The following is a 26,798-nucleotide window of genomic DNA, read 5'->3' as shown; positions in this document are numbered from 1 at the left end:
GATTATAAGGATATAGAAGCAAATACGTAAGTTGCTAAGTTGATAATGATAAGCCAATTATATTGAAACGCATCGCAGCATTCAATCCTCTTAACACAGTTTCCGTTGACAATTAGTCTAAACAACTTTGATGAGAGCTAAACGAGAAAGAAGCTTAGTTATCGATTGAACTTGAACAATGGCAAAGGAAACAAACGTAACCAAGCGCTGAAGATTCCCAACTGTCCAAGAACTATTGTGCTTATGAGTGTATGCACAGCAAGCAATCGCATTTTGTTTCATCCCTGCGAGAAATATTGTGAACACAAACGTTGAAGTGATTTCTCTCAGCGAGAGGAAGTTCTTGAAAGCTTTTGTTCACAACATTCCTCACACACGCAGAGAGTTGACAACGGACGAATGCCTGAATTTCTGCATTTACATAAGAGTACTCCTTTCACATGATCCGTCTTGACATAAAGAAGACTGTGTCACTCAGACCGGGGAAGGCAAGAAATAAAAACAAAATTCAGTGTGTGGACATTAGCATAACTGAGAAAAAATTTGCATCCATCACTACTCTTTTTATTTTATTTTATTTTTCACCATCATTATCATAAAACGGTTGGGTTAATCTGTATGTATATTTATATATATATATATATATATATATATATATATATATATATATATATATATATATATATATATTTTTTTTTTTTTACATAAAACATAAGCGAAGACAGGCATTACCTTGGCAAGCCAGGGTTGAGATCAGGTAGTTCTATATCGCGATATAGCAACACAATTGATTAAATGCTAAATACACTGTAGTCAAGTAAGATAACTGATCGACCCATGAATTTAAATCCAGCAAACATAAGTGATGTATTTAAGAACAATCGCCACTAACTACAATAACAACATAAAAAACTTAGATACAACAAACGAATAAGGATGTGGTACTCCGTCTGTTGGTCGATAATTTGATTTCATCGAGTGAGTTGATAATGCACATTGCCACCGTGAACAATTTTTTAAAGTTGACGTTTCGAGGGCTAGCCCTTCGTCCTGATCACCAGCCCATCGTCTAACGAAGGGCTAACTGGCCATGCTAACGCTCGAAACATCAGCTTTAGAATTTACACTCTTAGCGTTGGTCAATTTGCATTATCAACTCTGTTGATAAAACTAACTTATCATGGACGCGAATAGATCATTTAAAATGGAAAAGCCGAGGGTCCAGTTATTCAAATGGAGGATAAAACTATCCTGAGGATAAATCACTAACCAGCGGATAACTGTTAACAAAACGGATAGAGATTTATCCAGTGGATAATGTTATTCGCCTTTCGAACAACCAGGGCCAGGAAGAGAGTGTGTGGAAAAGTAGCAAGTTGTATGCTAATGAGTTGATTTCTGAGGGAGTGTTGCTATGTTCGGCTAAAAAGCTTAACATGTGCTTAAAGTCTCTATGTTTCTCGCAGTAATCTTGTTTGGGACAATAAAATAGTTTGTCGCTAGCAAAGCGCTATCATCGGTTCAATTTTTGTCCAAGCAAAGCGCCATTATCGGTTTAAGTTTTGCCCCAGCAAAGCTGTCATCGGTTCAATTTATGTCTCAGCAAAGCGCTATCATCGGTTCAAGTTATGTCCGCTATTATCGGTTCAATTTCTGACCATTTATGACCTAGCTAACCGCAATCATCGGTTCAATCTGCGTCATATGATCTTCATGTAATGATCGGCTTGAACCTGAAATTGAAGCCCGTCTTTCAATGCCTAGATTAATGGTTAATGAAGATTACAGCGGAAATGGAATGGATTGAGAAAAGAAGAGTCGCAAACATGAGGACTGGGACAGAGATGTTCACCTGAACAACCAGGGCTTAATTAAGATGGGGAGGTGAACCACCAAAATTAACAAGTTAAACAAAATCTACTCTACTAATGATTAAGTTCAGGGACTTTTACTAGTCTTATCACGTTTAAGGTTGTTTCTCTAGACCCTGGCAATCATCCCGGTTGCTTTATCAAATAGAGTTATTCATTTTGGTTATTACAGTGGTGAATCCAGGGTGGTTCAAGAGGTCACCCCACCTGCCCCTCCCCCCTCTATGGTGCCTGTATTCCTTTTTCTTTTTAATTTTTTTCGGTTTTTTTTTTCACTATTTGTCTGACACAACAAAATATTGCCGACGCCGACAGGATCGCGCGTACTTTTTAACTTAATGTGAAGTATTTCAATAACTTCTCTTGAGCATGAAAGAGACATTAATTAGCTTAGGCTGTTGTGTAGAGGAAGAAAAATGATAAAAAAGATCGCAGTTTTTGTGATCAAAGTTTGCCTCCTTAACTTGATATTTCTGGATCCGCCCCTGAAACTAGACTCATGAAATGGACTATCGATCTATCGATCCTCTTGACCTTAAACAATCCGATGATCATGAAAATAGAATAAAGGCTTAGTGCGATTATAGAGTAAATAAATTGCTACTACTAGAGAAAGGACCTTATCGCAGATGGCAAAATATGCATCTTCAGATTTGATTGCATCGAATGGCATAAACTGAGGCACGGAAATCTCAGAGTTAGCCAGTCCTGATCAGCTGGTCCTTATCTTCGATATCTTCTTTGGTGCCAATCACCAAGATAAAATGTGGAAAATTGAAGTCGCTATAAACCGACTCCATGGCCACAGGAACTCAGAAAAGTTCCAAATTGACACAAGGCAAATATTGGATAACCATATTATGCAATTTCTTTTCCACGCCTGTAACTGAAAGAAAATTTTGGCGCATTCTCATAAATTGTTTCAGTCGCTCGTGAAACGTATATGGCAAACAAAGCCTGAGTTTTAGAAAATGGATTTGGTTTTAAAGAGGATGTTTTGCCGTCACTGTGTCACCACGGAGACACCACAATGCGCCAAAATTTGTAAATTGAAAGACCTACAAAATGACGTCATAAGTGAGTATGGCCCGGATGAGATTGGACCTTCATTGGCGACAATATTGTTCACGCATTGACCTTTTCAAACCCCTATTACTTTCAGCTGAGAAAAATGTAGTTTTGCACTGGATGTTAAGAAACTGTATATCTTCCCAATACTGGGGTCATTGTTTGAACCTCTGACAAAAAAATACTAGCCCTTGTCCTCTTGTTCCTAAGTCATCCAAAATCTGTGCGTATGAGCAGTTTTTCTAACTGTTTTGTCATCACTGATACGAATTTTATCGGCTTGAAACTTTCCGTAAGCGTCATTTTGCATCCTTTCTCTCCATCTCTTCCGGCGGATTTTTGTGGCCACTGCCTCCTTGAAGGAGACTAAGCCACATACGTTATCAAGATGAATGGTAGTAAATGACGATAGAAGCCGAACTTCACCCGACTTCACCCCATGTCACTTATCGTTCGTTTCCTAGTACCTTCGTAGTTAGCGATTATTAAGCACAGCATCCACCTAAGAGAGAAGAATGCGTTTGAAACAAGTTTATTTTGTGCTTAAGAACACCCAACATATTATTTTCTCAGTGGTTACCGTTTGAATCAGCGAATTATGCCCTACACAACCGAAGATGTAATTTTTCGGCTCTTGCAGTAACACACGACAATAAGTATCTCACAATCATTTGTATGACACGTGATGAAAAACAAATTCCTTACAGAAATATATCAATGAATGAGATTGGCGCATCATGAAAACAAAGAGGAAAATGTTGTCCTTGAAGACAGTGCATCTCACCGTTTGAATCAGCCAATTATGCACAGTGAACCCGAAGATGTAATTTTAGTGGCTTCTACCTCCTATGGGAGGCGATATAAAAAATCCATTTACGAAAAAGGAGGCTAGAGTCCAAATTCCGTGGAAAATATGTTTTAAACTTGGTAAATGAACCACAACATTTGGCTGAAATAAAAACTCTGAAACTTGTTAAAATTTCAAACAAAGGAGCAAGAAATTTACGCGAACGAAAGCTCAAAAGCAACTAACTAAAGTTCATAAACAAACTAAGAGTAAGCAAAAATGTCCACGTCAGTTTTCTGATGTCAAGGTTAGAGTTCTTTGACGTGTTGGCTAATTTGTGAAATCATGCGCGCCGCGTGTCAATACAAAAAGAATACAACGAGGGGAGAGAAAGATAAAAATTGTTACTTGAAATTTAGAAACGAAATAGATTTTCACAGGCGAAGCTACAGATGTCGTCGAAATGAGTGAGTGAGAGAGTGTAACAATAGAATTCCGGTCTTGACCCAATTTTGACCCAATGTTTCCCAGTGGTACTTATTGTTTGTTTCGGAGTACTACAGTAGACAATAAACACCTCACAATCACTTAGGATGACGCGTAAAAAAAATAAACAAAGATTTTCCTTGTCTTTCCTAGACATATCCTAAAAAGTGTGATCGGTACATCATGAAAACTTTAACATGCGAGACAATTTTCTGCAACACCACCTCTTAACATCATTATACAACTGACCTCTTGTTATTTTTAATGCCATAAAAATTGTGCTATACCAGCCATATGCAATCTTAAACTGCCTATTTTTCGCAAAGACGCTAAAACGAGCGAAAACCGAGCCGTGATAACTTCACCCGTTTTTCTGCCCCAAGCCATTCGCAGCACCTTACCTCGTTTCTCGACGCTGTAAAGCGCGCTCAAAACCGCCATCTATACAGGAAAAGGCTTTCATGACAAAGCCGAAACAGAACGTCGACCCTTTCCCGGTGGAATGACGTCGCAAGTGCATGTCAAATGACATTCCGTGTCACGTTCGCAACCGTGACACAGCATTCTTTATATTTTCTTCTATGCTTTTCAAGCACTGGAACGAAAGAACGATATTGAACCGGAAATCACCCCGACAAAGACAATTTCAGACAGAAACGTGTTGTTTGAAAAGTATGCATATTGTCTTTTCAATTCGCACAGTTCATTCAGCAGGTAAGATTTAAAGTCCTGCTAAATCGTCGGTGAATATACGTAAAGGAAATTCGGTTGAGGAGAAATTCTATTTTACGGATTATTTATTTGAAAGGGAAAACTCTGCAGGGCGATGATGACTCAAAAAAAAAAAAAAGAAATATTTTGATTCAAAAACACATCTTTTTAATTCGAAAGAACTAAAATGGACAAAACTTTTCGGCGCTGCAGAACGTAGACTTAAAATTTTATCTTCGATCCGTGATCGCGCGTCAGGTGTTCGTGACACTTCCGCAGTACGTCAAAATATTTTTAGCGCACTTGTTCAAAATTAGCATCTTCCCACGCAAGCAGACAAAAAATCACTTTGAATCTAACTGGGATTTTATTTGATAATTGTCAGGTGTTTAGGAGTCGTCTCAATATTGATACCCGGCAATATCGTCACATATATAGATTGCCGCCCACGCATCGCTCTGCGTGAACAAACGTTGAAAGTAAACGTGACATATGTCAGGTTGGTTTGTCATGTTGCGTGCGTGTGATTCTTACAGTATCACCATTATCCCAGAAACAAAAACAAAATAAGACAAAAAGAAGCCAAAAAAAGAAGAAAAGGGCAGATGAAAGAAGACAAAATATCAGCTGTTGCAATTTGGGATTATTTTTAGAGCGTCTGTGTTGATACGTCTTCCTTTTTTTAAAGTTTAAAAAGGTTTTCGTTTTCAGCCTGTAGCTATCATTATTCTTTTTTTATTTTTTCTTCACTCTGAGGTGTTTCTCCCGCTTAGATAACAAGATTCAAGGTTTTAATTTTTTTACGACGCCTAAAAAATTTTTAGAAACTCGAATTTGCGTGACATTCCAGTTCCTTTATGATTTTCCGTGATTGCAAAAAGCACAATAGAAATCGGTCGTCTTCAGTCTCATTAAAACCATGAGAAGAACAGGAATTTTCGTGTCTATCCCAAACATAGTTTGCGCTTCCTAAAACTATTGGTGTTATAGCGAGTTTCAATCGCTCAAAGATTATTGGAGTAAAAAGACGTGACTAGAACTTTTGACGTCACGGATTTAGAACAATCTTGTGACGTCATAACGATATTGCCTAATCCGAGTATATTTCAGCCGCGAGGGTGACTGGAAGAGCCCAAATCGAACTATAGTTCAGCTGAAGAAAACTGTTCAAAGAAACGAAGAAATGTCTCGTTCAGACGCACAGAAGTTGAGTGCGGAGTTTATGACCGAAGCTGAAAAAGAAACAGAGACAGATAGACTTGTGAGAAAAAGCAAACAGCAACCTTTCATTCCAGTCGGTGAGTTGAGCGATCGAGCTTGCATCTCGAAACGTAAATAAGCGTAAAATAAACATCGTGAATTCTTACCCTTACGTCTTCCATTAAGATTTCCGCCATTTAACTCTTTTAAAACTGCCACTTTTGAAACGATTTCTATGGCTTTTACGATCAAGCCTTTTCTGTGTCAATGATTTCGCCGGCCGGCTGAAAATGTCACCGCCTGAAGTTCTACTTTGCTTATGCAATAGAATAACTAATTGTTATATCGGGGCGGTTTTAATGATCTTATATCTACATGAAGCAGCATTATAAACTTCTGCAAAAATTTTGTTTTCGTAGAAACCAATCTATGGACTTTACACTTTACACTTTATCTCGATTTAGTTTTCAAAGTTAATATTGATAGGCGTTAGCATATATTTTTAATGTAACATCGCTCATGTTGAAATTAAATACTGTACACGAGTGAGGGAAGGATCGCACTTATTGCTTTGGGTGAAAATTGTTGTCTCGAATACTTCAGTTAAATTTGTCAGTGTCGTTCTATTCGGCGTTCTTCGTTATCTTCGATAAATTGGATTCAGCGCTGCCGATTTCCCCTTTTGCGTGTAGTTAACACAGAAATTTAAAATTTAAATGATGCAAGGGTTTTGTCTTCCACAATCAAGGTAGCAACATTTTACTCTAAGATTATTTCTAGTTAAGTCACCTTATTTTCCCCTTGTTTTGGTATTTTCAAGTTTTTTTCCTTCAGAGTGTCTTACCTCATGCAGTCTCCTAAAATAATTTGTCTTCTGTTATATCTGCTCTGAATGAAGGTCTGATAGGGTTGAATTTACACTCAAACACCTTTGGAAGGTTTATAATAATTTTTTTGGAAGGTCTCTATACAGAAATGAACTGATAGATGTTTGTTTATGGCAGGAATTGCTGGAACAGTGGCTGCATGTGTATGGGGTGCAATCGCTTACAAGAATAGAGGACCTGCCATGACCACTAGCAGATATCTCATGAGATTACGAGTTATTGCACAGAGTTGCGTAGTGGGTTCAATTATTGCTGGTATTGGTGTAACAGCATTACAAGAAAAACTTGAAGCAAAGGCTGCAGAAAAGAAGGAGTGATAGCAGTGCTACTTTGTATTAGATGGACTTAAGAGGGACAATAATATTGTTATTGGGTTAAGGGTTAAGAAACAGAAGTTCTGTTACTTTGTGTATATAATGCCTCAAAGTCATGGAGTCAAGTTATGGAAGAAATGGAGGAACAGGTGAATAAGTAGCATTCAATGCACAGAATCAATGGAAAAGTTACAAATGTTTGGTACATTTAGAAGAAAACTGACAAGATTTTTTGTTCTAGCCTTCAAGAGTATAACAATGTATAATACTTTGTATATAAAATTTTTATCATTGTGAATATTTAATTCTTAATTGGCTTTAATGCCAATTCCGCAGCGCCTGATGGCTACAACCAGTTCACTAAGTGATAACTTAACTTTCTAGCTTTTTCATTATGCAATTGAAGATTTAAATGATTTTTTGTTTGTGTGTAGCTGGCCTAATGATCTAAAAATGTTATTTCTATTACAGTGACTATCTTGAATCAGCAAATTGTTGAGAAAAAAATTTTTGATTAAGATAATAAAATTTATATTTTAGCCTTTAAAATGGTTAACTGTTGTTATTGTTTACAAGTTTCATTTGGTTTTGACTTAAAAAATCAATCAATGGAGAGGTAAGGGCCTGCTTTGATGAAAACACTCTAACTTGGCAGATTATTTAATTTTAATGTGTGAATAAGAGTAAATTTCTAAAATGCAGAAAAACAACCTTTACAAAATATACTAACAAACTTAACCCTTTACCTCCCAGAAGTGATTAACATGTAACTTCTCCCTATAGTATCCATACATTATCCAGCAATCAGGTGGTGAGATTAGCCCAACTTATAAAGATCAAGATATTATCTTGATTGAACACCAAATTCTCATAACCAATTTACTTGGAAATGTGTAGCAGCTGGAGGAGAGATTTAACAACCAGATCTTGGGAGTTAAAGGGTTAAGACTGAAGAGTAAACACAAGATACAACAAGACAAACACCTTACCAAATGCTGAGAGAACTATATGAAATACGAAACACTTGCACAGAAGGGGTTTAAATAGAATGAGAATAAAACACACACGGAATATATACAGCAGTGTAATTTACATAAAGGGCAAAAGTAATGGTGAATTACTGTTTGAGTAAAAGGGCAAAAAAATTAATTAATTGGTGCGAGAAGCATAAGAAATGTGAAAGAAAATCAAGAAATTGAAAATTTCCTCAACGCCTTGTTAATTATTTTGTTGAGCCCTGTGCATGGATTCCTCCAATATTTAACAAAAAAGGAGAGGGGTTTCTGAAATACTGCACTGAATAAGGAACCATCCAGAAAGCAGACTCTCATAGGGCACTTAATGAAGATGTCACTTGAGTGACCTGAAGTGCTTGCTTCCTGTTTGCAAAACCACAGAACACCAGAGTTCACATTGACCCCATAAGTGTGGGGTCATCAGATGACATCTGATGGCCCTGATGATTTTTCTATGTTGTTGGCGTGAAGTAAGACAGTTAGTATGTGACAAAATTTGTAATACATCATCCAAGGCTGTTTTTCTTGACATAATAAGAAGTATAGACAGCAAAGCTGTCAATATTGTGGCACCAAATTGAGTGTCTCTCCTGTCATGAAACTTAACCCTATCAGCAGTTCATTATGTTTTAGGCGGACAGGGGTATTTAGACACCTGTCAGAATCTTCCTGATAGAGATTTTCTGTGTCTACAATATTGCTAGCAAGGCTTTATGTCTTAATTAGTAAGAATGATCTGAACCATTTTCAGGTTTTGTAAGCTAAGGTTGGTCAAATAACAGCCCAGGCACACCACACAACAATTTGCTGTGTCACACATTGATGGAATGAACAATTGCAACATGCCACCTACCCCTCCCCTAACCCAACAACAGTAAATTGATAACAAGTTAGGGTTAATGTTGGGTTAGGGGAGGGGTAGGTGAACAGTTGCCCAGATACTAATAATGATCCTGCAATGGATTGTTTGTTTGACATGGATAATTTTCATAAAAATTTATATCTCAAAGAGGTAATTTTTTTTGCTATGTCAGTGTCACTGATTGATTAAACAAACCCAAAAAATCGGTAATGAACTAAGCCTAACAACAAATTATAGATCAATACCACAACATTCACTTTTATCATAATCCATCGTTATGGATTTAATTCATCCATTTCATTCTTCAGACAATAATAGATTATTTTCTTTAATTCTAATATTATTTCCTTAGAAAATATCAAGCTAAAGTCTAGATTACACATCACATTAGGGACAAATTTAAAAAAAGTATTAACTTGTGGCAAAACAATAAAATCATTTCACAAAGTGGCTCTTATAATCAACTATGTCCTTAAACAAACAAAGGCCGATGAATTTGAAGCTTCAACATCCCCCTGGTCAACCTACTGGCATTTTACTGTTGCCTGTGTCCAGGGGTGGGGAATTTGAACCTTGCCTGGCTAGGGTGGGTAGTTTGAATCAGAAGGGTCGCGTCTTTGGAATACAAGTGTTTTATCTTTTAACGTGGAGGTGTTTAGAGGTAGTGTTCACTTTCCTGAGTATTGGCTCAGAAGAAATGGTCTACAAGGTATGGATTTTAAAGCTTGGTCACTGCTCTTGGGTAGGTCATTTGAAAGGCTCAGAGCAAGAACGACCCCTTGATTTTTCGGCCATTTTTGAAAGTCTTCAGAAGTAGTTGTCAACTACTTCTGAACACTTTCAAAAATGGCCGAAAAATCAAGGGGTCGTTCTTGCTCTGAGCCCTCCATTTGATCCCAATTTTTGCCCAAATCTTCAATGAAATTTCACACAGGGGTGTGTGTTGAAGCTTTGAATTGATCGACACATCTCTCGTGACAAAGTTTACATGCCTTGAATTAAATCAAGGCACAACGCTCGCATTTATTCATGCAAAAAAAAAATTCATCATGGTGAGCTCAAAGGAGGCAGAAAAAAAAAACCTAATATCTTCTGAAAGAGTATATTCCATGTTTCCATGCATCTGTTCCGTTATAGATCACAGATCACACAGATCACACAGATCACACAGATCAGACAGATCACACAGATCACACAGATCACACAGATCACATTTTTGGTAAAACAAAATTGTGATTTCTTCTGTGATCTATTACTGAACTGACCCATCCCAACATGGAATTTTTGTGTTTCACATAACAAAGAAAAAAGTTGTTAAAAGTGAAATCATCTGTCTGTCTGTCCTCCAATAGATCATAAGACCCAATCAAAATCTATGCGTAATTTGGCTTAATAAAAAATAACTAATTAATTTAATGTCTAAAATGACCCAACATCTTTTTAAACAAGTAAATTATTAATAATGGTAATAGGACCAAGTGGAGTCCAATCCAGTCTGTAATCATACAAGTGAGTCTGATTTGTTAATCATGAGTATGAATACAGACAGAACTGGATGACAGGAAGTCCTTTTACTAATTAATCATAACCATTAAATTTCCGAAAAAAAAATAAAACAAAACATTTGGGATGAATATCTCCAGTTGGAACAATGTCTAAAGTAAAAAATTTGGAAATTTCCCAGTTTTTTTTTCAGTGCAGGTGGTTGTAGCTATGGTTATTGTGATTAATTCAGTGATTGGTGGATTTAGCTAAGTGGACTTAATATGATTGGCTGCTTCAACTGTGGGATTACAGGTGTCCAATATCAGCCAACTGTCTAATTACACTGTTGGATTACTACTGTACAGAGTGATTAATGAAATATATAGCAACTGATGCACCAATCACATTTGAGGAAATTGTAATGGTTATGATAAATAAAATATTATATGAGGTCTATAACCCCTAAAACAATTTGTGCATTGCAATATATTTTTTTGTGATTCTGAGGCTCCTCAGTAAAGGTTCCCCATTTAAAATTTTATTTCTTGGAAGTTTATCATAAGTTTCATAGTAAAAAATTCAAATCTTCAGCCAGGTAGCCAATCAGATCACAGAATGTACTTTATTTTACCCACTCCTGGGTCAGCCTTATAACATCAGTTCTATTTGAATGCCAAAATGGTTCTTTGATTAAATTGGAAACTACTTCTATCATTAAGATATCAACCTTGAAAAAAAAAACAACAACAATAACATGAAACACACTTGGAAACAACACAAATTGGTATTTTTTTTTATCACATACTGAGAGTTATTCCCTATGTAAGTCTTCTTTTACCACTAGCATATGATACCAAAGCACTTTGATTTACAGTAAGAAAGCAAATAATAAAACTCCATGTTTAAATAGATCCAAAGCAACTAGTTAACTTCTCCTCACCCAGAATGGCCATCCGACCCTAAGAATGAACTTAACCTAACTTCTGTGCTTCTTGTTGTAATCAGCTATCAAATAGAATATCTTGATTCGTAATGAGGCTCTCTATTACAAGTCTTTGCAATTTCATGTCAGTAAGAACATCTGATGTATCAGAATCTGGAGCTCTCATGAGTGTTGGTCCAAAAACAATTGACAGATTTTCCTCAGTCATCATGTTAGCTTCTTTCTTTTTGGCTACTCTGTAAAAAGTACAAAGGATAAAAAAAAGAACAATGTGATATAAGTTATTATTAGGGGCCAGTTTGTTCCTATAAAAAGACACGAGTCAAGCAAACCTCAAACCAAATAAAACTGGTTTTGAATTTTGTTACAACCATGGCTCTCCCGATCTGAATTTCCTTTCACAGACCAAAGGTTTGGTTTGAGGAGATAGTTGCACCATCTCATAGGCACTACTTATCATTTCTACAAAAACTGAGAGAATATCACTGTTGTCATGTATTAGGTAACAATGACCAAGAGGTTTTAACCTTTTAACTCCCAGATCAAATTTGTAATTCTCCTAAATGTCAACCATACAATTCTTATAATGATAGTTCAGAGAATTTAGTATTGGATTAACTAATTATCTCCAAATTGATAGTTTCTTTAATCTCATCACTTATCTGGTTGATATTGTATTGATGTTGTGAGGAGAAATTCTGTCTTGGACACTCATGGGAGTTAAAGGGTTAAGGGGAGACAAAATAAAAAAGCACATGGTGGACTTGTTTGTGTGCATTCGTGTTCTTCATTGGCTATTTATGTGGCAAGGTAACACAAACTCTGTCTTGATCTTCATCAGGACACAGTGAAACATCTGACTAACTACTGATATTGAGCCCACTTTTACATGTAATTACAAACACTAACCTGTACAAGTGTCCCAAAAGGAACTTTAGTGTTTCGTAATGTGAAGCAGGAAGTTGTAACAGAGCCTTTGATAGTTGCTCCATCTTCTCTTTTCTGCTTGACAATTCTGGATTATGGATAAAGTATTTTTATTAACAAAAAACAGGTTGGTCTTTGGTAATTTCCAAATGAGTGTTGGTAAAACTAAAGTATCACAATCATAAGACAAACCAAAGGTACTCTATCACAAGAACCAAAGAGGATTGCTAAGCTGATATGCAGTTGAATCAGTGAGTGCACATGCCTAAAGGTTCTAATTTTGAATCTCTGAATTTCCCAGCTTTAAAAGAACTCTCATTCACAAGTTGCCCAAAGACAATAATTGAAGCATTTATGGAAATAAAAGTATCAAATCAGAATTTCAGTTTACTAACTTGCAGCATCTATAAATTTGCTGTATAAATCAAAAGTGATGAGTGGAATAGGAAGCATACGGAAATACTGCTTGAGCGTCCCAGAAATAATGTTTATGTCTTCATACACTGACAAGTCCACCTGGTCTCCATCTAAATAAAAAGATCAACACACTATGAACAGCAGCAGCATAAACAACAGTGACAAAAAAAGGCAACAGCCACACCAACAGTAACATCAACAACAACTAAGAAATAATTTGTGAATGGGGTTTTTTTAAGGTCTTACACCATCAGAGTTACTAAGTACACATGTTTCCAAGTAATTTAAATATTTTCTTTGTCAATAAGCAGCACCATCATAAAGATTTCTAGTAAACAGATTGTGTTACAAATGAGGCAGTACAATGTAGTGCTTCAATGCTGAAAATTGAGTCACATTTTGAAGTAGAAAGTAAAATGCACTGGCTGCCTGCTAACTTTAACAATCCTGAATATGTAACCTAAACTTCTTAATATCAGGGGGGGGGGATTATACAATAAACTTGAATTATACCTATTAATCAGAAAATAGCTGACTCCCCCTTTTTGAAGGTAATTTTTAACTGGGAAAAAGATTATATTTAAAAAATCCATCTGATTCTGACACCACAAAAAAGAGTGATTCACCAAGAAGATACAAAGCTACAGGTTGCAAGCAAGGCAAATCTTAGAGGCAAATTTTATAGTTGGTGTTACCTTTATCAAAAGAATTTTTAAGTGCTTCAACATCATCAGCAAAACCTGATATTCTATAGATTCCCTCACTGTCTAATCCTGCAACATTATAGAGATGACTGAAGGTTATGCTAGCCCAGTATGAAACTTGTTGCCCATTGAATGCAAAGAGTATGATTTTGTTACAAAGTACATGATAAATATATCCATGACAAGGTCCAAAATTGCAATCACCTGATTGGCAAAGTGACTGAAAATTGAATTTTGGTTAAACTTTCATCCACTAAACTGGTGATTGTTAATGATTGAAAATAAGATTTACACAAAGAAATTTCATTAACACTTTGCAGTTTGTTTCTCACTGTGTGGGGCAAAAATTTTTTAATCATACCTTTTCAAGCAGCCAGATTGTTTAATCCAGCTGTTAAATTAACTGATTAATCTCCACTTGGGTCCTTTTAAAAATAATTTCTTTTGGACTCTAAACAATTTTCCAAGCAGTTAACCCTTTACATCCTAGCATCAGTATTAATATTCTCCATACTGTTCTCTGTACATTTAACTAAGGTGTTGACAAGGAGAATTTGTCTAACAATCAAGAATTTCTTTAGTTGGTGATCATTTCCTTTAGTCTCATGACATTAAAGTGTGATTCAGTGGTGATATTATAAGGAGAAATTAGATGCTGGTCACTCTTAGGGGTTAAAAATACCTTAAGAGCGAAAAAATACCTCTTCTCTCCACTTCCCTAATGCATGCTTCTACAACAAAAGGTCTCTTGGTGTTATGAAGTTTGACGAGTGTTGTTAAGTCGACACCAAACACTGCAATGTAAAAATACAATGGCAAACATTGACATGTGACGCTGTTGTCTTTGATCACTAAGTCTGTACTTTTCCTGCAGTACTTCTCAGTGCATCAGTGTATGAAAATTCAATAATTCTTAACATCTGATTAGTTTTGGGAATGGGCTACTAAAAACTCAAAACTTGCATGTACACCTACAAATCTGACATTTTCACATCAGACCCAAAAAACTTAAACAAAAGGACTTTAAATGACAAATTTAGTTACACTCTGACCAGTGTCACCAAAAAATTAATTTTCTCTCTCTTACCTCTTTTCACATATCTCTTATCTGGTTGGCAGTCTTCACGAACAACTTCTCCACATTGCTTGTGTGCATTGAAGCCACAATCTGTAATTGTTCAGAAACATGTTTAGAAAACAAGTAAGCCTCCCCAAGTCATTCTTTGGAGGTCACCATCTAAGAGTTCAAGAAGTTCTTGGAAAAGATGAACAAATTCACATTTACAAAGTGAACGTCTTAACTTGCAATTGTAGAGGTCAGCTGAAAACTATGCCTTTTAAGTGGAGAAGATGAACATTTTTGTGGTTATTTGATAGGAAGCCACTTAACAAAGAAAACAGTGGTCTTCAGTGGGAGATTGTTCAACTCATAACCACTATCCTCTATAACTTACTGACCTGAAAAGTCTATGAGCATTTTGCTTGCCATGAAGAATAATACCAAGAAAACTTGCTGTAATACAGTTTTTATCACCTTACCTTGACACCTGATACCTTGCATAATCAAACCCCACAAAAAATTGCGACAAGAGTCACACCAATGAGGTCCCTTAAATGTGTGAATCTGGAACAGGAGAATAATACATCAGTCCACAGGTCTGTTTCTTGAAGCTCCCATTGACTAATCAGACCTGTAAAGCTGTTCAGTTTTCATTCAAGATGAAGGTTTAAAAAGTTTTGAAAATTACACAATTAAACTTTCAACCAGTGAAACAGTAAGGACTAGTCAGGTGCCAGAACCTGCTTCTCTGATTATTTAAATTTGGACTCTAAAATATACCTTTTGGCCCAATAATTTCCTGGGACTTTTGCAAAACTAGCCCCAGGTTATTTGACATAAAGGTGGGGTTATTAGCGCAACACCAGATAAATTTCAATACACAATGGAAAATTAGTATTACCTTAAAGTTATGCTTCTTTACATAAGCAGATGGCTTTACACTCTCCCTTCTTCCAAAACTGAGCTTTTGATCCTGAAAGTTAACGAGGAATAAAAGTTACATACTCAGCCACTATAGGTGCATGTTCCAAGTTGCCAGGAAACCCTCTACAGCTGTTCAACCCTGTTTGACCCCCCCTCCCTCCTCTAAAAAAAACCTGTTTTTACCACTGTCCAGTGGAAATCAGTGAGAAGTGTCAAGTTGGCTATTACAAATCTCATATCCAACAAACACCAATGGATTAATTATTTTCATAAATTTTGCAAAATCTACTCTGTTCTGCCATTTTGTCAGTGTAAAATTTCGCTTCCTGCAAAATTTTCACCTTGCAACACTTGGCACATGCATTTCTATATTAGTTGACTCAGAATATGAACTGATAAATGGAGTTTAATCAATCAGAACACAAGAAATGTAAGGTAATTTAGTGTTAACAACTGGGTTGAAAATGTAAATTAGCCACCATAAAGGGTAAAAAAGCTGACATTTCGAGTGTTAGCCCTTCGTCAGAGCGATTAGAAAGAAAGCGACAAGAAATGTAATATTTGGAGTTAAAATTTCAATAACAAAGGAGAATTACAATTCAAATTCAAATTCAAATACTGTGTGACATTTATGTTAATAGTACCCCATTTTTGCAAACTGATGTAATATAGATCATAGAGCAGGCCATCACAAAATCAGCCTTGAGAGGGAGAACTACAAGAATGCCATAAAGAGTGATTCAAACTTGACTAAATAATCCCACGCCAAGAGGATATATCTGCACACAAAACCTAAAATGTGGCAGACAAGAGCTAACAACTTGTCTTGAATAACTTATTTTTAATTTTCTTGTAATCAACAATTTGCACTACTGGTTTGCACTCAGCCAATCAAAAAACTCTTTGAAGGACTTTGCATGTCTTTCACAAGACTGTTCATCAAAATGCAGAACCACAAAATGTTTATTATCTGATAAAGGTTTTCTTTTTATAGACGTAGCGTGGGAAAGAAGATTGCTTCAAACCATGCTACTGAGTAGTGACTGGTAGTTTCTGTTTCCATTGAGGAAAAAAAAAAAGCAATACGTTTGTCTTTTAGGACAAAATTAGAGAAATTAATCCATACGTTGCTGTTTACTTTCATTCTTCCTGAGCAGTACATACACTTTTGTGGTTTACATTTCTCATTAGCTTAAAATCTTTTCAACCACTTTGTTTATTGCGTCTTTTTTTTCAGATAATTGTTTAAGATTATGGTGACGACAACATTTTAGACAGAGGATTTACTCTGAACTACAACATACTTAAAAATAAACATACTTGAATGAATCTCATTGTTATTCTAGATACCTTAAAAAAAGAGCCTGCCAAAAAAAAATCAGCTTTCATCCCCAATATAAAAAAACATTTATTAAATTAGAAAAACACTAACTTTGATTAAATTCTGGAAAAAATGCATTCTTTATTATTGATTTCACATAGTGAGGTGAAAGTCCAAGTCTACTGCTAGAAAAACAAACTTTAAGTTAAAAAAAATTTAAGTGTCCAAGAAGTGAGGGGAAATAATTTATAGAAAGGAAAAAACGAGAGTCATAATCTAATGCAAACACAGTTAAAATGAATTGGAATGAGACATCACAGTTCCCATGTTTTTTTTTTTCTTTTAATCAAACTCACAGCTGCTGGGGCTTTGCTGTGCTGCTTGCTATACTGGTGTCTAACAACTCAAAGTGAGTGTACATGAAAATTAAAAAAACTTATTAGAAAAAATTTGTTCTGAACAGGATTGTTATAGGCTGTTGGTGAGCACTGAAACCTTGAATTTTATCATGATAAATAAACAAACCACTTCATTTTTCTCCTATTTTTTTCCTTTTTTTTAACGCATGGACATTCCCATGGCCTCCCTTTGAGAGTGTATCTTCATTAAATTTCACATATCTACACCTTGAAAGCAAGGCTTGGGGGTTAAATTAAGTTTTCTAATCAAAACATGAAGAAAGCTTCTTGACTTAATTTTTCTAAATACCATCACTCAGTCTTGTTTAGTGAAAGAGCTTTGGAGAAAGAATAACAGAAGTCATAGATTCAAAGCATCTTGTACCTTTTTTTTTAAAACTAAACTTTGAAGGTTTGCTTACAACTAACATACAGAGGAACTCAATTTGCCAAATATCACAGTTCTCTCATCTCAAGATCTACATCCAATGAATATATTTTATCAAGAATTACAGTTTGTTCCCTCCTCCAGAATTTATAGGATAATGATTTTTGTTAATTAAGAAACTTGAGTATTAGGAATTTTAAAATGTCAATCAAATTCTTTGGTTAAGTTACAAATCTTCTGTTTAGTTAGTCTTCATGTAAGGATAATGGAGAAACATTGTTTTCAGTTTTAATATTATCTCAAAGAAAACCTTGTGAAAGCAGAATAAATTATGTAACTACTAAGAGAAATAATATTTAGGTCAGCTACCCACATGTTATTTTAAGATTTTTGGTGTTTGAAAAGGGATTACAGTGTCGATCATTTAATATTCAAGAAGTGTGGTCTTTTAATGATTACAAATTGATCTAATAGAGACTGGCTGTATATTAATATTATTTCCAATGCAACAGCCCTACTTCATAAATCACTATTTCAATACACTGTATACATAAATATAACTCACTCATAAATACATTTTCCAGTAGAACCATTTTCCCATTTTTTTTTCCTTAGCAAGGAAGGAATTAATCAGTTTTTTGTAAACTACAAACTTCACAGTTCTACAACCCACATAGAGCATCACAAAGGATTTAGCTAGGATTTACATATCTTAAGAATGGTAAATTATTTTAAGAATTCACAAGTAATTTCAGACAATTAATCCTTGTCTTCATCAACAGTGTTTATAGTTAGCGACTTTTCAACATTAGGTTACTCACAAGAAAACAAAATCTCACTGTTAATTTTCTACAATCCCAATTAACACATGGACTGGACTTCAAAATGTTAAATTTGTTCACAAAAAAAACAAACCAATGAGATACTAGCTTTATTTCAGCTTCAGTAGTCAGACTTGTTTGCATAGGTAATGACAGAAGCTAAATTTGGCCCAAACAAAGAAGGCTGAAATATTGTGCTATCTAAAACATAGAACTACAAGTAACAAAATCCAAAATCAACTCAAACTACAGACTGACACATTGACAACAGAAATGTCCACATTAATTGGGATTTTCACAAATCAGAACACTTTTACAAGCTGAGAAATATTATTCAGTTCCAAAATTAAGCTGAACAAAACCAAGATAATGTATTCAAACCTGGTCTTTCCCTGAGGCATCTGAGGTTTCTTTAGCCAGTTCATTATTTTCTTTCATATCACCACCACTTCGTTTTCCCTCATCTTTCTTGGCCTCAGTTTTCCCAGGACTTATCATCATTGTATCAACATAGTCCTTGGCGTATGTATCTATGTACATTGTGATCAGACCATCCGCCACAAGATCCTGAATGGTTTGAAAACGCTTCTCCCCTGTTGCAAAATAAAACTGGGTGTGAGTTTTGTAATTCAATGAAGCTGAACACCTGTGCTCCAAATGCTGTGCAGAAGCTGAAACGAAACAAGAGAAACAGAAGTTTTTATATAGAAAGCAGACTCCTGCTGTGGCAGCCTTCTTAACACAAAAGGAATATTCTGAATAAAACAAACCCCCAAGGAAGTAAACACAAAAGAATATCTACTTTTTCTGGGCTTGAATTTTCATTAAAGGTTATTTTTGTCAAGCCCACTTAAAGAGAAATCTCAAACTGAAGCATGGTTTTAAAACAATAGCTTCAACTAAAAGAATCCTCCTCGAAAATGATTGAGGATAATTTCCGCAAATAAATGATTATATATACTGGTACATACAAATATAAAATTTCAATTCATACGTACATAAACAGAGCAAACAGTAACGTTTCTGTCATTTTAAGTTTTGTCAACAGAAAGCCAAAAGAGGTTTTACATCATACATGTAATACTATTGTTTGATAAATTTCTCAATTCTTCCTCCATCAAACATTCAGAACTCAAATGCCACATGCCAAAACATTTCAATGCCTTCAGCCTTGAAACTAATAATGTAAGGGTGGGAATATTTACTTGTAATAGTATGGGTAACCAGATATCTTGTTTCATTAATTTTTTATTACTTTAAACACAACCAGAACCTTGGTGAACTCTCATTGGGCAACTGGTTGTGTTGTTAACAATTGTTGTTTTTTTTTATGTACGTGTACATAGCATAAATTTGTTTAAGAATTAGCAGAGGAAGTTGAAAATGCTGATTTTAAAATGCAAATGTTTGATTTTCCCAAACAACCCTTGGAAAGCAGTATTTGTCTGATATATGGCATGAGCAGTTCAATCACTTTAAGAACTGCTTCTGAGCAAAGACTTTCAAGACTGGGACTTAAATTACAACTAGACACAAGTCTTGTCATTACCCTAAAGTTAATCTAAACCATTTTTAAGATTCTTAAAATGTAAATTCATTGTCTAATTTTCAAATACAAGGTAGCCAAGGTAGCCTATGAAAGTCTCGATTTTTTATCATGTTAGTAACAATAATTCAAACCTTACAAATTGAAAAAATTATCAAATTTGCCATCTGGAATATAAGAGTCAAATTTATCTACAATAAAAGACATGGGCAATATCTTATGATGATCATATCATTCACATATCCCAGATAAAAATAAAACCACTCCACAAACTATCAGCAACAATTTATTCGCAAAATGGTAATTTCAAATAATGCTGATAGAGGTTTCACATCCAGCACCAGCTGTTGCAGTGTAATATATATAGTAATTATTTTGAAGAGATAGATTTTTTGTTTGTTTTTTCTGACATGTAAACTCTTTACACTCACACATCAGTATGCATATTCTTGATACTGTTGCCCATACATTTCCTAAGGTGCTGACAGGGAGAATTTGTTACACAATCTAGAGCTTTTTCAGTTGATAATCATTTCCTTTATTGTTATGACTTTCATGTTTGATTCAGAAGTTATTTTGCAAGGAGAAATTAGATGCTAGTCACTCTTAGGAGTCAAAGGGTTCACTCTTTGTTTACTATTTCCTCATTTTTAGTTGAAACCTTTATCATTTCCAATGAAAAGGATGTGTTGGAAAAAAATGGCTGTTGGATTTTAACCCTTTAACTCCCATAAGTGACCAAGACAGAATTTCTCCTTACAAGATCAATATAATATCAACCAGAAAGTGATGAGAATAAAGAAAATATCAACTTGGGAATAGTTAGTTGATCCAATACTGAATTCTCTGAACTAACATCACAAGAATTGTATGGTTGACAGTAAGAAGAATTACAAATTTGGTTCAGGAGTTAAAGTGTTAGCCTTATAATTGGGTCAGCCCTACATGTAAAGTACAAATTGTCACTATCACACTTTTTCAACAGAAATGTGCACAAGAGTAAAAAAGGAGGAGAAATAAGGAAAAAGGAAAACAGTATTCACTTACCTACATAGTGAAGTCCATCATAATACAAACGAAAATTCTTTGAAATTCCACCAAATCTGAAAGGGAAGTGAATAGACAAAAAAGATGTGTGCATCAGAGGCAAAATATATATTTTTTGAAGCAAAGTATACTCAAACACTTATCCAAAAGAAACTACTGCTTGACCTAGCAGAGAAACTCAAATAATTACTTCCTCCATATTCTACTTTCCATATATACCCTTTACACCCTGACATCAGTATGCATATTCTCTATACTGTTCTCTATACAATTCCAGTGGAGGTAACAAGGAGAATTCATCAATCAATCAAGAGCTTCTTGAGTTCCTTTCTTTGTATAACCTTAATATTTGATTCAGGAGTGATACTGTTGGGAGAAATTAGATGCTTATCACTCTAAGGGATTAAAGAGTTAATTTTTACCTCATTGTTAAAGTGTAACTTCCTGGTGACCTCTGACTTTCTCGCACAAGGTAACAGCCATCTGCCTCTGACACAAGTTTGTCAGCTTCCTCGCGTGATATACATCCATGAAACCTAGTAGAGACAAAAGTAACCCAAAAACTTTCCAAGAAGAAGGTATTGCCCTATATTAAAGTTTCAAATTGATAATTCTTACTGATAACCTTACAAACTTAAAATGACAACACTTACTCTTTCCCATAATGAGCAGGCTTCAAGGGTATCTGAGGAAAAACAAAAAGACAAAGGCATGAGTTAAACATAATAAGGAATGAACATAGCAGTTTTTTTTCACTTGCAGAGATTCCAACCCCATGTGATGGAAAATAGGGAGTAATTATTAGTGCCAAAGGCGCGAGCTTCTAGGGGGGTCAGGGGGCATGCCCCCGGGAAATTTTGCAAATTTAGGTTCTCTCAAGTGCCATTTCCTGAATTTTGACATCATTCCGGCCTGAGTTATAACATACCATAATGCTCTTCACGAAGAAAGTAAGTATAATATGAGTGTTTCACAGTGACAGATCACCAAAAATTCTAAAGATTAGCAATTTTCCCCTAGTTTTCAGAATTTTATGATAAATCGGGAGAATTTGGTAAAAATCGGGAGAGCGGGAGGCAAGACATCAAATTGGGAGACTCCCGATCAAATCGGGAGGGTTGGAATCTCTGCACTCGCAAAGACAAATTAAAAGTTTTGAATTCAAAATGGACTTCCGATGTAGTACCAATATTCCACTCTGATTATGGAAAGGTAGGCTACAAAGGTATACCACTGGCACTTGGTAGAAAAACAACTCACAAAGGGAATAAAAAAAGTTTAATTTAGAACTAAAATTTATCTGCGATTTATATACTCCTTCTGGAAGATAATCTGATCTCTTTAATAACTGGTTAACTAAATGCAAATCAGTGATGATATTCTGATTATCACAAAGTATCAAAAACTTTATAAGAAAGCTGGTCTAAGGAAAAAATTTAGGTGTGAAACCTAATATTTTTTAAATTAAGTCACTAAATTGTCACTAATTGTGAATGTTCAACATGTGCGCTAAGCATAATTTGTGGTAAATTAAAATTAAAAAATTCGGTTTTCACTTGTTAAGCTCAACTTTTGAAAATGTGTTTTATTGCCCGGGTGCAAGCAAAAGTAAAATTTCCGCACAGCCAAATACTACATTAAGCATTCAGTTCCTGGATAGAGAAAACAATGACAAAAACAATACATGGCCATTGGGAAACAGATTTGTTTAACAATAGTGTGGCGCTGTGCGAAAATTTTACCGCGGTATGCGAACAAAATCAGTTTGTTTAAATTCAAACAGGTGTTTTTATCAGAGCTGCCTTCAATTCGTGGTTTACAAACCATTGTTCGTACAGGAGAAAATTTAACAACGATTCTCTACCTCATTCGTACACACAATTCTTCTTGCCTTGGGGGCTTTCTGTTGAAGTCTGTACACTGGCAAACAAATACAAAAGTTTGTTTTCAAAACACACGTGTCATCAAGTAAAGGCTGAAACTTAATTCCACACAGGCTGTGCTCGTGTTAACATACATGATCACTAAATGTTTGGGATTATTCAGAATTAACCTACTTACAATAAGACTTCCACACCGGTTGTTCGATTGTTTCGTAACAGCGACCGTCTTCTGCTAATTCTAAAATTATTGAAGAGAAAAGAACGCAGTATAGCTTATAAAATATTGATCAATGGTCACAGAGCAGTGTTTGACTCGAAAATGAAAGGCCCTCGTGTGAGGAAATGAATGAACGAAAACGATGGATGGAACGACATAAGATCTAAGAGCAACGAAGACAGTTTAACCGAAGACAGATTTAATCTTCAACACGATAAAGATCCAACATGATGGATAAAGAAGCTTAAAAGCGTACCATTTGCTAGTAATCAAATTGGTATGGCGTCAAAACTTGCATACTGTTGTCATTATGGACAACTTGATAAGTTCGAAACACTACACTTATTTACACATAACATTGCCTACCTTCCGTCATTTTTGTTTGCTCAACCTATGAAACATTTGTTCAGGGACCCTTCAGTGTGAAGGTTGAAGAGCTTTCGGTAGATTCTAAGCTTACGATCGAGAGTGTACGTTATAAAATTATAATTTCCACGACTCCAGTCGACATTCCGATCCAGCACCGCAGTGTGCTACAACTTTCAACCCCCGCCTATGGATCACACAAAAAATATACGCGAGGTCATACAGCACTAGGAAGGAAGGAGAGGTATTATTCTATGAGATACACCTCTTACCGGATGAAAGGAAAAGTCCTTTTAAAGGCGTTCTCTATTCATGACCATCAAACGCAGCTGATCCTCTGTCGCCTTGCCCATCTTTTCGACTTCCCGTGTCGTTCCAAAACTGGTCAGCGGGTTTTCAAGTTACACGTGAGAACGAGGCTAGAGTGAAAACCACCAGGCGAGGAATACAATAATTTTCGCAAGGAATCACTTTCAGGTAGTATTAGCACGCAATAATAATTTTTTTTTTAAATCTGACATTTCGTTTAGTTATCATTTATTTTTGGTAGTTCAAAGCGGTTATTTTTAGGGTTTTATCTTCTGCCTTTGGTCGGATAATCATAGATGATTGTTAAGAATTTTGCTGCATCAAGATGACGTGACATGTTTCTCGTTTGTGTTAAATCATTTCGATCGCATCTTCCGAGACTGTAATGACCTAACGTAGCTTCTTTCTTACCCACTTACTTTTGTGTTTAGCTGATTGCTCTCTTACGAAGAGCTTGGGGTAAAATCGGGGAAAAGATCATCTGATGCTACAACTGCGTCATGCCCTTGAGGTTGCGCTTTGGGATGAACTGACCTCTGGTTCGAAGCCGGCCTGGGGCATTGTGTTTTGTTCTTAGGCGCCTTATCAAGGCCGTAGCTAGAAAATTTTTTCTGAGGGGAGTGAGCGGTAAAGCCAGCGCCCTGTGGCCCGACTTATATGCGTATTTTATCACCACTTCTTCTAGTGATAAGAGCAAAGCACAGATTTAGCGATGGCTGTCTGGCTTTGTCACGTTTGGTGCTATCACGGTTCTGTCCACACTTTTTTTCGTGCTTTTTCTGTACTGTTATGGCACCTGTGGATTTTCTGTCCTCAAGTATATGAATGTTCCTGGTCCTGCACCAAAACCATTTGTAGGAAACATTCCAGATCTGAAAAAGTACCGTGGAATACATTTAATGATGCTGGATTATCTCAAAACCTATGGAAAGGTGTTCGCTGTTTCTTTGGGTAGGAAACCTTCCCTCGTCGTTGCAGACCCTGAAGTACTAAAACAGATCCTTGTGAAGGATTTTTCCAATTTTCGAAATCATCACATTTCGATTCAGTAGAAGCATATTTGCTGCACGTGACGAATATTGGAAAAAATTCCGCAACATGTTGACGCCTACGTTCAGTGCGGGAAAAATGAAGCTGATGGTGCCACTGATCGAGAAGTAATGCGACGTGCTAATGGAGAAACTTGAAAGAATTGCTGCTACTGGTGAGAGATCACTGATTGTACTTTAGCTTTTAAGAAACATCCAAGCTTCTAGTAGGTTAGAAGGATATCTGGTGGATAATTATTTGCGTCGGCCAAATTTTCTCGAAACCATTAATTTATTGACAAAGAGTGGAGAATATGCACCCCTCCTTCCCCATCTCCTTTTATGCTACTCCTTAGATTGGACCAAGATGCTTAGTGGACTCTGTAATCTGTAACCTCTGTTTGGGCCGAACACACGATGGCCCAACACTTAGTGTGTCAGATTCCGGATCGGTCCCAGTGCATCCAAAGCCGGGAATTCTGTGCAATGAAACGTGGTTTGATGTTACTCTGGTTTAAAGATTTCATGAATGTAACCGAGAAGTTACAATTTATAAACCTAATGTTGCAACGCTGCGTTCATCAGGGGTGTGATGAGGGCAATAGATAGGAGTGTTGAAACGTTGGGTCCATGAATTGTAACTTCGCAGTTACATTCATTAAATCTTTACATCAGTTTAGAATCAAACCATGTCTGATTGTCCCCTGATTGCTTTGTGAACTTTTATATCTCCATAATGAAGTTTATTTACCTAGGAGTATAAATGAAAGCAAACTACAAATTTACACTTGCAAATTGTCAAGACGGATACCTGAAAGGGTTTTCGCTTCGATCAGTTGATTTCTAACAAATATGACCGGCAACATCTCGGAGCAGCAGATTGACCGTAAAACGGGGATGAGGCTCCGAAACTGAGGTTTTAAATTTGTTCAATAGGGCAAAGTAAAGAAAACGAGCGAACCCCCTTACGAGAATCTGAATTACTCTTTTTACTTTTTACTCTTTTGAAAACAGAGTGCAGTTCGATGAAATGTTGTGATATCAAAACCATAGTAATTACAACAACCAATCAGAACAAAGAAATATCACAAAGAACCAATGAGAAAAAAAAACACAAGCAACTCCATGGCCTTTATCACTTACTCCCTGGCAACGAATCCTCAAGTCCAAAGTGAGTTAAGAAAAGAAATTCGAGAGGCACAAAAGTCAAATCCAAAGGCGTCAATCTTCGATATCGCCCAAGACATCGATTACCTTGATTGCGTCGTGAACGAATCTCTCCGACTATGCCCGCCTATATTTCAAACGAATCGCTCCTGCCATGAAGATCATGACATTGAAGGTATTCACATCCCAGCAGGAATGGAAGTGATAATTCTAACGTTCGCAATTCATCATGATCCCGAAGCTTGGCCGAATCCCGAAAAGTTTGATCCGGACAGATTCCGAGAGAAAAACGAAGGCACTCGTCACTCGTACCAGTTTTTGCCTTTTGGAGCAGGTCCTCGAAACTGCATCGCGATGAGGTTCGCCTTGATGGAAATAAAGATCGCATTAGCGAAAGTATTGATGAAATACAGGTTCGTTCAGTCACCAGAAACACAAGTTCCACTGGCCTTACATACAGGGGTTATGCTATCGCCAAGAAATGGCATCTTTCTCAATGCGTAAGAATCTGTTTTTTCACCCTTTAAAAGCTCTCCTTCATTTTTAATCGACTTTGAACCGAATTTTAGAAACAAGTAAACAATATTTTTTAATTAGAGCGCATATTTTTAGCTTTAATACGATAATTGACGGCGGGTTTTGATA

The 26,798-nt window shown here is 36.0% G+C and overlaps 3 protein-coding genes and 1 long non-coding RNA gene across 4 annotated transcripts; 2 read left to right on the top strand and 2 right to left on the bottom strand.

The window, feature by feature from the left end:
- Positions 1 to 1,920: 1,920 nt before the first annotated feature.
- On the bottom strand, positions 1,921 to 4,750 carry LOC149040388 (uncharacterized). Its single transcript, XR_016179748.1, has 2 exons — positions 4,614 to 4,750; positions 1,921 to 3,441 (listed from the first exon to the last, which is right to left on the bottom strand). It is a non-coding gene; the product is annotated as an uncharacterized LOC149040388 (long non-coding RNA).
- Positions 4,751 to 6,057: 1,307 nt separating this feature from the next.
- On the top strand, positions 6,058 to 7,873 carry LOC113672444 (HIG1 domain family member 1C). Its single transcript, XM_027188724.2, has 2 exons — positions 6,058 to 6,221; positions 7,128 to 7,873. The coding sequence occupies exons 1-2, from the start codon at positions 6,107 to 6,109 to the stop codon at positions 7,325 to 7,327; spliced, it is 315 nt and encodes a 104-aa protein (XP_027044525.2). The 5' UTR covers positions 6,058 to 6,106; the 3' UTR covers positions 7,328 to 7,873.
- Positions 7,874 to 10,195: 2,322 nt separating this feature from the next.
- On the bottom strand, positions 10,196 to 24,032 carry LOC113672443 (N-chimaerin). The gene is made up of 16 exons (XM_027188723.2): positions 23,922 to 24,032; positions 23,650 to 23,836; positions 23,245 to 23,304; positions 23,048 to 23,103; positions 21,837 to 21,868; positions 21,606 to 21,719; positions 21,184 to 21,239; positions 18,972 to 19,183; positions 15,640 to 15,711; positions 15,218 to 15,302; positions 14,766 to 14,846; positions 14,380 to 14,472; positions 13,670 to 13,747; positions 12,953 to 13,084; positions 12,540 to 12,645; positions 10,196 to 11,866 (listed from the first exon to the last, which is right to left on the bottom strand). Exons 2-16 carry the CDS (start codon positions 23,657 to 23,659, stop codon positions 11,689 to 11,691), a joined length of 1,365 nt encoding a protein of 454 aa, XP_027044524.2. The 5' UTR covers positions 23,660 to 23,836; positions 23,922 to 24,032; the 3' UTR covers positions 10,196 to 11,688.
- Positions 24,033 to 24,668: 636 nt separating this feature from the next.
- LOC113672455 (cytochrome P450 3A16) lies at positions 24,669 to 26,798 on the top strand (the record flags this gene model as incomplete). The annotated part of the gene is given in 4 exon segments (XM_089181559.1): positions 24,669 to 24,997; positions 24,999 to 25,179; positions 25,343 to 25,479; positions 26,090 to 26,798. Coding segments are annotated over 4 exon segments (1,215 nt in total), but the record flags the coding sequence as incomplete, so codon positions are not given.

This window comes from Pocillopora damicornis, chromosome 9 (assembly GCF_964200805.1).
Source record: "Pocillopora damicornis chromosome 9, jaPocDami1.2, whole genome shotgun sequence".
Lineage (NCBI taxonomy): Eukaryota > Metazoa > Cnidaria > Anthozoa > Scleractinia > Pocilloporidae > Pocillopora > Pocillopora damicornis.
The sequence above is the reverse complement of the archived record's forward strand: the minus strand, read 5'-3'. Positions and strand labels throughout refer to the sequence as shown.

Coding starts and splice junctions, on each gene's coding strand:
- LOC113672444 (XM_027188724.2), top strand. CDS start 6,107: ATGTCTCGTTCAGACGCACAGAAGTTGAGTGCGGAGTTTATGACCGAA. Junction 6,222..7,127: donor GCAACCTTTCATTCCAGTCG/GTGAGTTGAGCG, acceptor TGTTTATGGCAG/GAATTGCTGGAACAGTGGCT.
- LOC113672443 (XM_027188723.2), bottom strand. Junction 14,847..15,217: donor GCAAGGTATCAGGTGTCAAG/GTAAGGTGATAA, acceptor GAACAATTACAG/ATTGTGGCTTCAATGCACAC. Junction 14,473..14,765: donor TAAGAGATATGTGAAAAGAG/GTAAGAGAGAGA, acceptor TTTACATTGCAG/TGTTTGGTGTCGACTTAACA.